This window comes from Phyllostomus discolor, chromosome 1 (assembly GCF_004126475.2).
Source record: "Phyllostomus discolor isolate MPI-MPIP mPhyDis1 chromosome 1, mPhyDis1.pri.v3, whole genome shotgun sequence".
Taxonomy (NCBI): domain Eukaryota; kingdom Metazoa; phylum Chordata; class Mammalia; order Chiroptera; family Phyllostomidae; genus Phyllostomus; species Phyllostomus discolor.
This window is the reverse complement of record NC_040903.2, coordinates 114,262,747-114,278,872: the sequence shown is the minus strand read 5'-3', so window position 1 is coordinate 114,278,872 and position 16,126 is coordinate 114,262,747. Positions and strand designations below refer to the sequence as shown.

The window sequence follows — 16,126 nt, the reverse complement described above, 5'->3', positions numbered from 1 at the left end:
TTTCCATTTTATTATTCCTTAGGGTATGGTAAAGCTTCCTTTGAAATGCAGGCTAATTTTTCTGAACCAGGAACCCCAGGGGAGGTTGATGTTCACAGCTGGACATAACTGGAAAAAACAGTACCCCTTCTTTTCCTGTGCACATGTGGTAGAAGCTGTGGGAATCAGTATGGGGAAAGGAGATGGGGAGGCAGAGTCAGAACTCTGTAGTCCCTCACTCTAGGTTCTCTGGAGCTTTGGCGTCTGTGTTCTTGGACCTCTCCAGCTGGCTGTCCTCCTCCTGGGCTATTGACTGAGGAGGTCCAGATGTCATAGCCTTTCTCCACAGGATATAGCAAAATTACTCTATATCCAAAGCCCAGCCCAGCCTTTGCCATGAAGGGCTCCTGGGGATTCTCCTTGACTTTCGTGCATTGTGACTTGTGAGCAGCTCAGCCTGGATAAGTGGCTGGGGTTCTGAGTCCTGCAGTACTTAGTGCAGGGAAGACGAAAGGAGCCCTCAGCACTGACTGCCTCCCTGCTGTCATCTGACCTCCAATAAGCCTGTCAGTCCAGCTGTATTATCCCATTTTACAAATGAAGAAAGTGAAGCTCAGAGAAGTTAAGGGCTTTGCAGGTGACATTTACCATTATGATCAAGCATCAGTGAGTCCCTGTTTAGATCACAGCAATTCTTTGTTTAAACCTGCTAATGACTGCAAAACTCAGAGTAAACTCTGAAGTCTTCACAATGACCTCCAAAGTTCTGCTCACTGCCTTTCCTCTCTGACCACCCCTGTCCTGCTCATTCAGCTCTGGCCACACTGGCTTTTTTGCTATTTACTCCAGAACATAACAGGCACATTCCCACATTTCCAACTTAGGGCCTTCCCACTAGCCGTTTCTTTTGCCCTGAACACTCCCCTTCACCTCCAAGTCTGTGCTTAAATGTCAGCTTCTCAAATGAGGCTTACCTAGACAACACTTTAAATTCTGCAAACTTCCTGCCACCCACCCGCTTTTTGGAGCACTACTTTTCTAACATACTATAGGCCTTAGCCCAGGTTGGTGTGGCTCAGTGGATTTAATGCCGGCCTGAGAACCAAAGGGTGTCCATTTGGATTTCCCGTCAGGGCACAAGCCCAAGTTGCAGGCCAGACTCCAGTAGGGGGCGTGTGAGAGGCAACCACACACTGATGTTTCTCTCTCTCTTCTCTCTCTCTCTCAAAGTAAATAAAACCTGTAAAGAAGATGTATTTATTATACTTGTTTTCCTATCTTCTCTTCGCCAGAGCTGTACAAAGACAAAGGGATAGGTATCTTCTCCAATGTTTCTTCAGCCCTTAGAACAGCCCGTGGCATTTAGCAGATTCTCAATAAATGTGTCCAGTGAAGAAACGAATGAGTGCTAAGATCTAAGATTGCGGGCTGGGTTACCCTGAGCTGGCAGAGGCTTTTCCTGGTTGCTAGAGGATGGGACAGGGATTCCAGAGTGTGGGGAGTGCCCACCTGGGGCTCCGTAGCCTCTCAGGCCTCGGAGGCGGCGCTTAAGGAACTACGTATCCCATAGAGCTCTGGGCGAAAAGGGATCGCGGGTGCTGCCGGGAAGAGTAACGAGCGAGAAGCCAGGTCTGGTGCTGCAAGGATGGCCGCTCAGCGAGGTGGGCCGTACGTTAGAGTCCAGTATGGAGGGGGTGGGTCTTGTCCTGGGAAAACTTTCCGGCTCGATATGCTAGGTAGAACCCACCCTTGGGACTTTGCGGAGATGGATGGGCCTCGGGCAGAGGAGGGGCACCAGCGATGGGAATGAGTTGTAATTGCAAACCTCGAGGAAGGTCTTGAGGGAGGGGCTGGCTGCCGATGGTCACTTCGAGACGGCCTGCGGTGAAAAAGTTTCTTTCTGCTCTTTCCGTCACCTCATGCCAACTATCTGCCTCACGTCTGCAGAAAATCCTCACTGCCCGTTTTATAGATGAGGATATTGAGCCCTGCAGAGGACAAGGGTTTCAACTAACAACATACGAACCCCTTATTTGACTTACTCCCTCAGACAAAACCCTCAGTGTCAGGTTTCTGCGGGTCAGTAGAGTCAGGCCTCGGGTGGAGCGGAAGCTTACCCTCTGTCTGTGCCCACAGTATTCCCACTTTCCTGTGTGGTACAGCAGTATGCCTGGGGGAAGATGGGTTCCAACAGTGAAGTGGCTCGGCTGCTGGCCAGCAGTGACCCACTGGCCCGAATCTCAGAGGACCAGCCATATGCAGAGGTGAGAGCTGGGCTGTGTTTCAGCCCACGTTGTGCATTAGGTGAGACCAAGAGACTCCTCCACTCAAAGGGCCTGGGGCAAGTCACGTGGATCACCTGGGAGGGGGAGGAAACAGGAAGAGGCCTTTTAGGCTCCTCATTAGTGCAGGGTGACGAACCCAGATGTTGGCACCAAAAGAAGAAATGTTTTCTCACAATAGACTGGGATTTCCAGTACCTCCTTTCTCAACTCATAGCACTTACTGAATTTTGTCTTCTTTGACAATTAAAATTTTTACTTTGACTTTTACATTTAATTTTTTAAATTAGATTTTATTTACTTATTTTTAGAAGGTAAGGGAGGGAGAAAGAGAGGGAGATAAACTTCTATCAGATACCTCTCTTATGCATCCCAAATGGGATGGAACTCACAACCCAGGCATGTAGCCTGACAGGGAATTGAACGGGCAACAATGCCCAACTAAGCCACACAGGTTAGGGCTCCTGCCCGTGTAGTAGAGAAAAAGACAAAGCATAAGGAGGCTTTAGCTTCTGAATCTGAGATTGGCATAAATAAATTCTGCTACCTCACAGAGCCATTTGAGTCAGATTTCAGTGACCTTGACAGTGCAGGTGTCATTCTCCTTGTGGACAGATGAGAAAACTGAGACCCAGAAAGAGGAAGTAAGTAGTCCTAGCGTCCACAGTTGGTTAGAGGTAGAGCCTGGACTAGAGCCTGTGTCTCCTGACTCCTGATGTCCTGGGGTCTGCTGCCTTACTTTATATTCGTGATGGCATGAGCATTTATACCCAGTCCTGGGAGGCCTGTCTCAGGACTCAGCTGCCCTATGGGAAACAGGGTAACTGGGATTAAGGCAGGCAGACTGGTGATGGTAGGTTCTCCCTGTTTTCCTCTCAAATTTCCTGTTTTTCCAGCTGTGGATGGGGACCCACCCCCGGGGAGATGCCAAAATTCTTGACAATCGCATTTCACAGAAGACCTTAGGCCAGTGGATCACTGAGAACCAGGACTGCTTGGGTGCAAAGGTCAAGGACACCTTTAATGGCAAGTTGCCCTTCCTCTTCAAAGTGCTCTCAGTTGGAACAGCCCTCTCCATCCAGGCACACCCTGACAAGGTACAGGATCAGAGTGGGGTACAATCAGGGTAGAGAAGAGCTTATGTTAGGGCCCTCTTAAGACTTTGACTGCTATTTTTACCCCACCCATGCTGGCTTTAGCTCAAAGCTAAATCAGATCTGGCAACTCCTGGTTTAGCTGGGGAAGGCCACATGCTGGTGACACTTGCTGGCAGCTAATTCTAAGTGAAGAGCAGACCAGCTTGTGCCAGGGAAATACCTCCAAGCTTTTTCTGGGTTCCCTTCACCCAGCCCAGGATGGTTCATAGCTGACATTTACCCACTTGGCTCTCTGGGAGAGCTCACCTTCCTGGGCAGGGTAGCTACCCTACCTGTTGCCTCAGCTCCACCTCCAGGGAGTCTTTCTGCAACAAGCCCATGAGTCACATCACAAGCATCTGTCTGGCCAAACTCTTCATTTCTTGATGGGCAAAGTAAGACCTAGAGATGTGAGAGATTTACCCAAAGTCACACAGCTTGTTAGTGTCAGAGTGTGGCTTGATGTTTGGGTTTTCTGATTCACAGTCCAGGTTTCTTAAAGTCTGCCCCAACTCTCACCAGATTTGGACATGTCCTTGTTCTGGGTTGGCTGAACCCAGAGTTCCTGCACTATGTCTTGAATGGGCTTGTTGCCAGAAGTAGGAAGCTATCACTATCTGGTGACTGGGGAGGGTAGAGAGCAAGGCCTGGGTGGGACTGGTGTCCTGCTAAGTGATGGCTGCACTTTGACCATCTTCCTCTTCCCCTGGCCATCCACAGGAACTGGCAGAGAAGCTGCACCTCCAGGCTCCACAGCACTACCCTGATGCCAACCATAAGCCAGAAATGGCCATTGCACTCACTTCCTTTCAGGGCTTATGTGGTTTCCGGCCAGTTGAGGAAATTGTGACCTTTCTGACAAGTAAGGTTGGGCAAAATGCTGAGTGCGTACATATTGGGCCTAGGATGCATGGGCAGAGCTGGAACAGTGACCAGGAACAGAGATTGAATGTCATAGGAACTGAAAGGCTGATTGGCCTTATGAATTCTTAAAGCCCCTGGGACAATCCCATGAGACCAGGCTCGGGTGTTGTTGCGGAGGGCTAATGGTGAGCAGTCAGTTTTCACTGTAAATTTTGCTTAGCATTGCCTGATTCCTTGGTTGAGATGGGGTGGCTAGGCCTTCTGCAGCTTCCCACTTCTACGGGTTCCACTTTGCCATTTCTGAAATGGGCCCTGGCTTGGCCTTCCTGCAGAGGTGCCAGAGTTCCAGTTCCTAATCGGAGATAATGCAACAACACAGCTGAAGCAGAGTCTGAGCCAGAACTCCCAGGCCATGGCCTCTGCTCTGCAGAGTTGTTTCTCCCACCTAATGAAGAATGAGAAGAAGGTGGTGGTGGAACAGCTCAACCTGTTGGTGAAGCGGATCACCCAGCAAGGTGGGTATCATTGTTGGCCTGGGGGCAATATCCTGTCCTGGGCCCTGACAGACACTAGGTAGTGGGGACAGGGCTCTCAACTTTGTTGTTGCACTTTGGCTTAAGTGCAACACTAAAACAGATCTGACTTAGAAGGCCTGTTGGTGATTTAGTATTTCTTAGTCTTTGTGAAGCAGGCCCCTAGTTTGAATGATGCTTCCTAACTGGTCATCTTCTTTAGATGGCTGGAGACATATTGGCCTGGAAGACAATTAGGATGCCTTTGACCCAGGCATTGAGGCATTGAGATTTTCCACCAGCCCTACAGCTGCCCCCACTGGATGGATTTGTACTTTGGGGTACAGGAAGAGCATAGGAAGACAAAAGGGGATCCTCCCTCTCCTTCACTGGTCTGATGCCCAGAGCTCTCAGTCAGTGGATCTTAACTTAAATGCCTGCTTTGTACCCAACCTTGTGCTAAGGAGAGTTCAGAAAATGACTATGGTGGGTGTAGTCAACTATGGTTTTGAGAATCAATCTAGTGAAAAACAAGGCAGAATGGACTCTAAGCTATGAACTTATATGGTACATGTGATGAGGCCCCAGCTCCTTTTCTGGGTGACTCCAGAACTCTTCTGGTCTGTGTCTACACATTTCTTCTGCCACCTTTGAGCCCACCCTACCCAGGCCTCCTTATATTTTGTTTTTTGGTGTTTTCTCTGCTTGCATGCCTGTCCATTTAGGGATTCTTGCACTCACAGCAGAACTGATGCTTGTGACTCTGTATCATGTACACACACAGTCCATGGACCTGTCTCTTTTTCTTTTTTTAATGTTCTCTATTTTTAAAAAGATTTTATTTATTTTTACACAGAAGGGAAGGGAGGGAGAAAGAGAGAGAGAGAGGAACATCAGTGTGTGGTTGCCTCTCACCCATCACCGGGGACCTGGCCTGCAATCCAGGCAAGTGCCCTGACTGGGAATCAAACCAGCGTCCCTTTGCTTCACAAGCTGATGCTCAATCCACTGAGCCACACCAGCCAGAGCTCCTTGACTTTTTTGTGTGCCCAGTGCTTAGCACAGAGTAGGCATTCAGCTATCCGTATGAACTCAAAACCACCCTCTAATCCAGACCAGATGGTTTCTTCATTGTGGCACTGACCCTACTTTTACTTACAAATAATCTCCTCCAACGAATTCAAGACATCTCAGCTCCCCTTGCCCACTCCCCGCCCATTTCCAAGAAGCCTTCCACCACCACTCTAGCCCTGGTTGAGCTCACCCTCCCCTGGTCAGTCTTCAAGGATACCTTTTGGCCCTTGGCACATTTTTCCTCATGCTATCTGGGTGACCAGCCTTCAGAGTTAGCCTGGGACTGAATTATTTTCTGAGATGCAGTACTTTCAGTGCTAAGAAAGGGAAAGGCGTGGGCTGTGATACACAGAACTCTTATTGGATTATCTCTTAACCCGATTTTGAGCTCCTAGAGCAGTGGTTCTCAACTAGGGGACACTGGCAATTGTCTAGAGACACTTTTGGTTGTCAAAATCTGGGTTGGGGTGCTAGTGGTATCTTGTGGATAGAAGTGCTAAAAATCCTACAATGCACAAGACAGCCCCTACAACAAAGAATTACCTGGCCCAAAATGTCACTAATGTTGAGGTTGGGCAATACTGTCTGTCCTAAAAAAACCAACCAACCAAACAAACAAACAATCCCACAAGAAACACTCTAGCTCTTTTAATGCCTAGTGTAGGGCTGGGCACATAGATGGTCAAAATGAGAAAAATGGTATCTGGGCAGGCTGGAATATCAAGGAAGACTGGTTTCCAAGAGGCTGGGCATATGGCTGGGAGAACATGCCCACCAGGGTCGAGATTCCTGTGGTCAGGGGCTTCCCCAGGACTCCCTGGCTAAGTGGGTCTGTGTATATCAGTGAATATCCCTAAGTGACTTTGGGGTACTCTGTGACCCTCAGTGGCTGCTGGGAACAATGTGGAAGATATCTGTGGGGAGCTTTTGCTGCAGCTGCACCAGCAGTATCCAGGTGATATCGGATGCTTTGCCATATACTTCTTGAACCTGCTTAACCTGAAGCCGGGGGAAGCCATGTTTTTGGAGGCCAATGTACCCCATGCCTATCTGAAAGGAGGTGAGCCACATTTCAGCAGGAAGCCCTATTGCATCCCTTTTGGGCCTTGTTTCCCCATCTAGACAAATGAGGAGAGGGTGGTTGAGGAGACCTTTAAAGTCCCATCCAGCTCTCACCTCCCGGGGTCAGCACAGAAGCAGCCCGTGAGGACAATGAATGCCAGGTTGGTGTCAAGACACTACTTGAATCTTCACACTAACTCCACAAGGTCATGATACTCTCATGTTAAACCCTGTTGATGTATGGGAACCACAATTCAAACCTAGGCTATAACTGGATCAAGGCTGCTCTCTCTGCATTCATCAGATGGCTCAGTTGAGACCATCTTCTTGATGCACCAAGGTTGCAGGTTTGATCCTTGGTCAGGGCACATACAGGAATCAACCAATGAATGCATCAATAAGTGGGACAAATTAATGTTTCTCTTTCTCTAAAAATTATTAATGAAAAAAAATTAACGGCAGCTGTTCTCCCCCCTGCATCACACTGCCTTCACTCTGTCCTATCAACCCAGAGATTTCACATTAAATTACATGTGGCCACAGAAAGGTGCTGCATTTTGACTGTTGGCCATTTATCCATTTATGGCCAGGATTTTGTGGGAGAATTAGAGTCTGAGAAGGGTTGGGGCTCCCCCAAAGGTGAACATGACTACCCGACAATAGTGGGTGATCTGTCCCATGTTTTTGGCGTCTGGTATTTTAGCTCATTTTCCCAGAGAATGCAATTCTAACTGCAAAGGGTTTGTGGTGCTCAAGTTAGGACCAGCCTTGGAGAGCCTAACACCAAGGCATTCTTCTTTAGCTAATAAGTGACAATTCTCTATCCCCAGACTGTGTGGAATGCATGGCGTGTTCAGATAACACAGTACGTGCTGGCCTGACACCCAAGTTTATTGATGTGCCAACTCTGTGTGATATGCTCAGCTATACTCCCAGCCCCAGCAAGGACAGGCTCTTTACTCCAACACGGAGTCAGGAAGACCCCTACCTTTCTCTCTATGACCCCCCTGTACCAGACTTCACAGTTATGAAGATAGAGGTAAGTAGGAGTCCATGGTGGGTCTTTTTTTGTGAGGCACGAAAAACTCTTGCAAAAGCCACAATGTGTACTATACCTAGGGCTGGGTCTTTCTGTGAAGCTCATTTGTTGAGAGATGGTCACAGGACCTGCCCACTCTTCTCTGTACCAGGCACCAGATGTATACCTCCATGCCTAACAGCGAGATGTGGGAGAGAAGGCAGTAGAGTGCTCCCTCTCACTGCCCTTGCTGTTCTATTCCTGTGAGCTATAGGAGCAGAGTCTAAGCTGCACCATTTTGTTTCTTCCTGCCCAGGTCCCTGGCTCGGTCACTGAGTACAAGGTCTTGGCAGTGGACTCCGCCAGCATTCTCCTGATGGTGCAGGGCACAGTGACAGCCAGCACTCCCACAGCCCAGGCAGTAATCCCCCTGCAACGTGGTGGGGTACTCTTCATTGGGGCCAATGAGAGTGTTTCACTGAAGCTCACTGTGCCTGAGGACCTGCTGCTATTCCGTGCCTGCTGTCTGCTGTAGAGGCTACAGCCATCCTGGCTCTCCTTCCTAGTCACCCTAAATCTTGGCCAGCCTTACCTCCTTAGGCCCAGCCCAAACTCCTTCCCCGCTCTAAACTCTTGAGGCAGTGGCTCCTGTGCAGGCCTAGGCTGAACCATCTTCCTGGGGAGAGGGACTTATGTGAGGACTAAGGGCCAACACTCCACTTGCATTCTCACCGTACCTGAGCCAGACTCAATGCAGAAGAGCAGCTGTTTTCACTGTAGTATTAGGCTGGTGAAATCTATGATTAGCGTCAGCATCAGTTACAGCAAAAGGGTAGGTAGCCAATTTCTTTATTGATTTTAGAGAGAAACATTGATTTGTTGTTCCATTCATGTATGCATTTAGTGGTTGATTCTTGTGTGTATCCTGACCAGTGATCAAAATTGCAACCTTGGTGTAGCAGGATAATGCTCTAACCAACTGAGATAACCTGGCCAGGACCTTAGGTAACTAATTTCTAAGAACAGGGTTCTTGCCTTAGGACTGCCCATTTCCTCAGCAGCTGAGAAGTGAAAGGGTAGGCATGTGGTCCAGTGTTCCCCCTTGTCACCCTCCTGCTTTGTCAAAGCAATTGAAGATCACTTGTGTTGAGCCTATGGGGTAAGAGACACTGAGCCTTTTGGCAGCCCAGTCCCTGAAGTGGGTAGGCTGAACTCGAGAGCCTTTTATAGGAAGGTCTAAGACTGTTGGTCAGAATCTTCAGTGGCAAAACAGAGAGCTGTATAACCTCCTGAAGTGTGTCCCACCTCTATCTGAGAGGGTAAGCTCAGGAAGAGTATGTGCTCTCCTAGGTACTTCCTGCCAGTTTAGAGAAGTTGCCCTTCATAAGGTGAATTTGATTGTCCTGTCTAATCCAGTCTAGCAGCCGGCTTCAGCCTCAGATGTAGAGAGCTTGCAGGCAGGCCTTGGGCCCTCCAGCCCTGCAGAGTGGAAAGTGGGTCTAAAGAGCAAGATTCTTCTCCAGGGTTAAAACTGGCCCTTGGGCAGGGATCAGCACCTAAAGCCAGAGGGCTGGGTTTGGCCACACCTACTATATACAAACCACCTTTCCTGCTCTCAATTATAAAGTTGAGTAGATGTGCCAGACTGTACGGCCTGACTGGCTCTTCACAGAGAAAGTTTGTCAGCAACTTCTCTGGAACACATTCAGTCATTGTAGATACAGGGACAGGACAATCTAATTCACCTTGTGAAAGGCAACTTCTTCCAAGCCGGCACAAAGTACCTAGAACAAATACTCCCTGAACCTACCCTCTCAGATAGAGGTGGGACACACTCCTTCAGGTCACCCAGCTGTTTTGCCACTTAAAATTCTAACCAACAGTCTTAGATCTTATCACCCCAGACTAAGCAGAAACCCAGGCTATTGGTTCTTTCCTGGAGGCTATGGGTTTAGATTCTCATAAAACTGAATTCTAGGCAACTACGCATTTGGAAAAAGTTCTGGACAATCTGTTCTGGGTTTTGGCCCCCAAATTTCTTCAGCTACAAAAAAAAAAATTATTTCGGAAGAGAGGGTCTGCCAAGGAGAGCTCATTCTGAAGAGAAATGATATGCAAAGACTGACTCCATCCATGGCCTCTAGTGAAGCAGGCCTAAAAATGATGCCCATTGGGAACAGCAAAAAGGAGAGGAGATCCTAGGAGGAATGGTCATGGGGGGGCTATTAAGCTATTTCTTCACTTCAGAATTCAGAAGGGGCAATGACTGCAGCTTGGGCCTTAAAACTTCTATTACAACAGAGACAGTTCAACCAGCATGACTGTATTTACTATAAACTCACAGAGTTGTGGACCTTTAAGCCAGGGGTTTTGTGGAGTACTTGGTAAATGCCATCTACTACCACCCCCACCTGTACGGTGAGCCTGAATACACCCCTCCTCCCGGGGCACTGTCACCTACAGCACATGAGGCACTCTCAATGAAGGTAGTTTGGCTCTGGGTACCTTGGTGCCTTTTGGTGAGAATTTAGCCTGTGGCCCCAAACTGACCATTTTTATCCTGCCTCACTGCACGCTGTCCCCCACTTCAGGTTCCTATAACCTCCCACAAAGGTAATGCCTCCCACTCAGGGTCAACCGACTCTGAAACACCCTCTCAGAGACACAGTCAAATACCCTAGTGTTGACTAACTGCACCAATCACCCAGGGAGACCTTGGTCTTGTGATCCTATTGCTCCCCTTACCCCCAGCAGCTGCCAAATGCTTAGGCTACTCTGTCCACTGTCCTAACCAAATGCCCCACACTGAGCTGTCACAGCACTTTCTGGTCCCCACTGGGTTTCCCATTAGCCAGTTTTCCTTTACAAGATCCTACCTACATCTGAGTCTTTTGTACATATTTCTCTACTGCAGAAACCAGAAAGACCTGGATATAGCCTCCATGGATGGGCAAGGGGTTCAGAATGGAGATGTCTTCAGTCCCTGAAAGCATTTGCACATACTGCTCAGAATGTGGGGAACCTTCTGAGGTGTAGAGTTGCAGAGCCTCATTCCAGAATAGAATATATGCTTCCCCCATCCCAGACCCCAACATGAGGTGCCTCTGGTCCCTGTCCCATCTCCCTCCTGCCATGACACTGCTAACTGGAGAAGAAAAGTTAGCTATAGCCCCCTGGACACTATTCTCACCTTTCTAAAATTTGAGAAAAGCACCAAGATAGATGCTAATCAAGCACTACTAGGATTACCCTCACAAGGGTAATCATATCTGACATACATGGCCTTTTTATCTGACATTCTCTTAATCAGCTTGTAGCAGTAGAGCAGGAAAGGCCATGCCATCCCTCATTTACCCCTAGTGGTCACAGGACATCAAACGTGTCAACAGACCAGGCACTTTCCCATATGGGGCCCACAATCCAATCCTGACTACCATGTCCCTTGGGCTGGGAACCCTACCTTACCACAGTTCTAGGTAAGGCAAAACAGAAACATTGTAAAACTAAATTCTAGGGAGAGGTGTGGCCTAGCAAGAGTAGGGGTCAAGGGGGAGTGGGATCCACCTTTGCTGTGTTCACAAAGAGTTGAGAGAGGCTATGTTGTACCCAAAGGTTTACTGTAAATGTCCGATCCCAAGTATCCACTGTGGCACATGCTGTGATCAGAGGATTGGGAGAGCTGGACCCAATACACAGTTTGTAACAGGGTGAAGGGAGGCCCTCTGCAATGGCAAATTATCTCCATTACCTTGGGACCTGACACAGGTGTCTACTCCCCATCCTGTGAGTCTCCATCTAGTCAGAGCCCAGGGCCAGTACACTTCTCACCCTTTGCTACTTCTCCAGTTTAAAAGGTTAATTGGAAGGCACCTGAAGGCTCCCTGCAGCTACCTCTGCTGGTAACCAAAATCTGCAAACAGGCTTCTGGGACCAACATTTAACTCAAAGACTGGATGGAGAAACTTAGCAAAAACCATTAAGACATAAATATGTACATAGTGGAGCAGTTTTTCCTCTAACTAGGGCTTACCAGAGTCACTAAACCTATGCAGACAATTGGATCAGTTGGGGATGCTCTGGGTCCAGGGATTCTGGAAGCCTTCATTCTGCTATGGCATCAAGCAAGCTGCTGTCCTCCCTGCAATAGTTATGCGCAACCAGAAGAGGGCCAAAGGGCTCTGCTTTACGCCAGGGAAACATCTTGGAGTTAGGAAGAGGAGGAGAGCTTAAGGAATTTCTTTAACTGGTCCCATACAGTTAAGTTTACTTTTCCCAAAGATTTCCAGCTGCAAGCCACAAAGTGCTATTTTCTGCCTCCACATAACACCATCATGCACAACCTGGACACAAAAGCTCTTTTTTCCTCTGAAGAGCATGACTATAAATACCAATGATGTCTTCAAGAGTTTTTCTTCGTCAACTTTCTCCCTCACTGTAAGAGCCAGAATTCCTATATTCCTGCCCTTGTTAATGTGTTTTCACCAAACTCTGTTCCAATAGCAGAGGAAAACTGTCTTCCACATACACCCTCTCACCCAGATGGGGGCCTCTGGCATGAGTAGCACCAGGTAAGGGGCAACTATAGCTCACTGACTTCCCAAGTCTGTACCTCAAGTGATTCTGGGGCTGACGGCAGTTCCCACTGTACTCTTGTGACCTATGAAGAGCAGAAAAGGGTCCTGCAGGCATGGCAAGCAGGGTCCATTTTAAGGGGTTATGTCTACTGGAGGGTACAAGAGAAAGAGTCCCCAAGACAGCACCAGGAGCAGGAGCACGTTGAGGAGGCCATAGGCTTGGGGGGAATGAGGTCCAAGTCCTCATCATCTGGAATCTCATCCAGGTGATACCCATCCTGGAGCAGCTGACGGCTCACATCCTGGTTTACCTGCTAAGAGCAGGAAAGAAAACTGTAAGCCAGGCAGCAAAGCAGAAATAAATGCTGCCCAAAATGCAGGCCCACATTCGCTTACCAGAGCTTTCTGTCAATGCTCCACCCTCAGGTCAATCCCACACATTCATGGACTACAGGTGGAAGTGCCAGCTCTTCCTACCTGTGCCCCAGCCTGTTTCCTACCTGTGAGGGGCACCCAGGGGTCTGAGCCAGTACTATCTGGGCTGCTTGTTATGAACCTCTGAAGGAGTTGCTTTCATTAAAGAGTACTGAGGAATCTGATGTAAATACCAGATTCTAGATTATGTTTGAAAATCAATGCTCTGACCATTCCTACTGGTAACCCAGACTGGTACTCGTGAAGGCTGAAGAATATGGGACAATAACAGAATGATGGGGTAGAACAGTAAAGGAGTATAAACTACGGAACAGGGTGGATAACAGCTGTGTCTGTAGTGCTGGTGAGACAGACATACTGTCCTCTGATTCTAGCAGAGTTTGTTTCCTGCAAATGAATCTGTCAGCCTGGCTCTACCAGTTCTGCTGAGCAGAAGGAAAGTCAGACTGGGAAAGGTGTAAGACTTACTCTAGCTCCCAGCTAATTTTACTTTCTTAGTTTTAACAGTCTTAGGCACCTAGATATTCAAGGAGGGTAAAATCTACAAACTGCCTCTATTGTCTTTGACAGAAACTTGAGGGTAGCCAACGGTTTCTGGGAGAATAAGGAATACCAGTGGTGTACAGTCATGTCACTAGCACTTCACTTGTCAAAGGCAGAAGCTGCACATATCAGAACTTTACGTCTCTTGTTTCTGTCTGGGACAGTCACTCTGGAATTATGTCCAGAAGGCCAGCCCAACAGTATCCAAGTTCCCAGAGATGGAATGGTTGTTTGGTGTGGAAGAAAGCAAGCTTGGTGGAGATGACCAGAGGATGGAGAAATGCTGATCTCAGATAAAGATAATCAGAAGAAGGGAGACTAGAATTACTGTGTGACACCGGAAGGCAGGCCTAGGACCACTGAGTCCAGGCTGCAGAAGACGTTTCAAAGTAATATGGAAGACTTAGCTCTAAGAGCTACCTACAGGAGGAATTGTGCCTACGTCTTAGGGGGAGGACAGGCAGCAAGGTTTCTTAGAGGTAGTGAGTACCTGATTACAAGAAGCAACCAAGCAAACAGAGGCTAGTAAACACTTAGCTGGGATTTATCTAGAGAATTCCTTTTCTCAGTGGTGGCCTGTACTGAGACTTGTGAGATCATTTCCAACCCTACAGGTCTATGGTCTCCTGGATTTTTAAGAGCCTTCCTCAGACACCTATACCTCTGCTGTGGGAAGAGGGCAGAGTACAAGACTGGAGAACCAACCGGAAGTCTGGTATAGTGCTGTGCACACAGCAGGCACTACACAAGCATTTGGCAGTGGTGGTGACACTGCCTGATGCATGGCCCCGCACAGGAAGGCATTCTGGACTTGCCTCTGCAGAGGAATACCCGGAAGAGTATCTGGATTCCAGCTCCCCATCACTGGAAGAGGAAGACAGTCAATTCAGGAGGATGCCTGTGGAGTACAGCTGCAAATGGCAAGGTGGAAAGCATGCAAGGGGGTCTATAGGACTTATGATTCCCCGGGCAAGACTGATACTCCAAATCCAAGAGCAGCATGAGTTCTCTAAGTCCTCTAAGCAAGCCATCTTGGGAAGGGATAGTGATCCAAAGAAGACAGCTCTGGAACATGCATGAAGCATCTTGAAAGAGAAAGGGAACTAGGGAAGGCACCAAGCGATCTACAGTTTTACCCAAGTCACTCCTCAAGGGGTATTATTACCAAGGAAAGCACTCACCTGTCAGAGTTGAAGGACACCAGGTTTTCATCAGGACTCTGACTAAGAGCAGTATAGCCCTTGTTAAACTTCACTGACCTGAGGGAAGATGGGGGCAAGAGATCAAAGCATAGATAAAGCACCAACATTTATAGGGAAAGCCAGAATCCATTCCCATACGGAAAAAGAACTGATTGCACCACTCCTGACTTCCACCTGATCACACAGCCACCACTAGGCATGTATCTGGCTACAGCTCCTCAGCATATGCACTTCCCCACTTCCCCACTTCCCCTACGGCTCCCAAAGAACAGCCAAACTTTCATCAGTCAGGAAAATTCACCACCACCACCCACTGTACTTAACTAGAGAACAGAAAACCACAAGCTCTCATAGAAATCTCTTCCCCTGAGTTTCTGCTCTATCTGTAAGAGGTACTGGATAAGATCCTATCCAACCCTCAGAGTTTACCACTCTGTTTTAAAAATATATATAAACAGCATTCGCTCTTCCCACACTGCTCTGCAACTTTACTCCTGGGGGACCCAGCCATTATCTCCTCCCTAACTTAGTGAATGATTCTGTACCCTGACAATACTCATTACAAAGTCCTTGCCCTGACATCATCACGTTACTAAAAGGGGGCGAGAAGAAAAGGTCATTAGTATTCCTATTTTAAAATAGTGAACCTGACTGGTTGGCGTCAGGGGAATAGGAATTCCCCTTATTAAAGCAGGGCCTTAAACGTGAGTTCCCTGTTTCCCAGCCAGAGGACTAAGGCCTTCACTGGAAACTGCTTGTACAAAGGAGGTGGCGCCGGCTGACACCTTTTCCCTGAAGAGTCGGGGCGGTTCGGCGAGGCCGCCAGCATGCCTTTTTTCCGCAGAACCGACTTGGCCAGGTCCCGGTGCTTCTCTGCAAGTCAAAGGGCCCAAGTAAGCGGGATCTTCCCCACTCCGCCATTCCTCCCAAACGCCGGAAACCCGCTCTTGTCGAAGAGATTTTCAGGGACGGTAGCGGGCTGCAGGTGCCTCTCCCAGGTCGCCCCAATGGGACTTCAGAGCCCGCGCAGGCAGACAACCCCTCCGGCCGCACTCACGCAGTTTGGCCTGAATGGAAGGCATGCGCATCACCATGTATGGCCCCTGCTTCTCCACAGCCGCCTGGGTCCATTCCCCAAGTCGGGCGACTGCGCGGCCGCTTCGCCCGGAGAACGGCCCCGCAGCTCGTGCCACTTGTCCTGGGGCCCCGCAGGGCCAAGGTCCAGAGGTAGAAGCAGGTGGCGCAAGCCAGCTGGTCTCCTTGGTAGCCATCGCCTGGCCCCGCCCCGCCGAGTGACTAACAAGCCCCAGCCCGGAAGGCAGGTGGTCTCGAGTTGAACAAGATGGCGGTGCGCAGGCGCAGACTGCACACAAGGAACTTCCGGTCCCCGCCTACTGGGGGCGTGGTCTGGTAATTTCTCCTTTTCCGGGGTTGGGCAGTTGCAG

General features: G+C 48.8%; 2 protein-coding genes across 8 annotated transcripts; one reads left to right on the top strand and one right to left on the bottom strand.

Annotated features, from left to right (window-relative positions):
- Positions 1-1,253: 1,253 nt before the first annotated feature.
- Positions 1,254-11,889, top strand: MPI (mannose phosphate isomerase). 5 transcript variants are annotated; one of them, XM_028506860.2, is made up of 8 exons: positions 1,262-1,640; positions 2,116-2,243; positions 3,158-3,358; positions 4,118-4,259; positions 4,594-4,776; positions 6,734-6,907; positions 7,740-7,948; positions 8,244-11,889. In XM_028506860.2, the coding sequence occupies exons 1-8, from the start codon at positions 1,625-1,627 to the stop codon at positions 8,460-8,462; spliced, it is 1,272 nt and encodes a 423-aa protein (XP_028362661.1). In that variant the 5' UTR covers positions 1,262-1,624; the 3' UTR covers positions 8,463-11,889. The 5 variants fall into 5 exon arrangements, with proteins under 5 accessions (XP_035883741.1, XP_035883724.1, XP_035883748.1 ...); XM_036027848.1 differs by lacking the exon at positions 8,244-11,889 and having other exon boundaries at positions 1,254-1,647; positions 7,740-8,194; XM_036027831.1 differs by lacking the exon at positions 8,244-11,889 and having other exon boundaries at positions 1,255-1,640; positions 7,740-8,194.
- Positions 11,890-12,090: 201 nt separating this feature from the next.
- FAM219B (family with sequence similarity 219 member B) lies at positions 12,091-16,033 on the bottom strand. Of its 3 annotated transcripts, none has more exons than XM_028506862.2 (5): positions 15,739-16,033; positions 15,467-15,554; positions 14,661-14,738; positions 14,295-14,343; positions 12,091-12,815 (listed from the first exon to the last, which is right to left on the bottom strand). In XM_028506862.2, the coding sequence occupies exons 1-5, from the start codon at positions 15,950-15,952 to the stop codon at positions 12,648-12,650; spliced, it is 597 nt and encodes a 198-aa protein (XP_028362663.1). In that variant the 5' UTR covers positions 15,953-16,033; the 3' UTR covers positions 12,091-12,647. The 3 variants fall into 3 exon arrangements, with proteins under 3 accessions (XP_028362663.1, XP_035883766.1, XP_035883772.1); XM_036027873.1 differs by having other exon boundaries at positions 12,148-12,815; positions 14,141-14,343; XM_036027879.1 differs by having other exon boundaries at positions 12,148-12,812.
- Between the last annotated feature and the right edge of the window lie 93 nt (positions 16,034-16,126).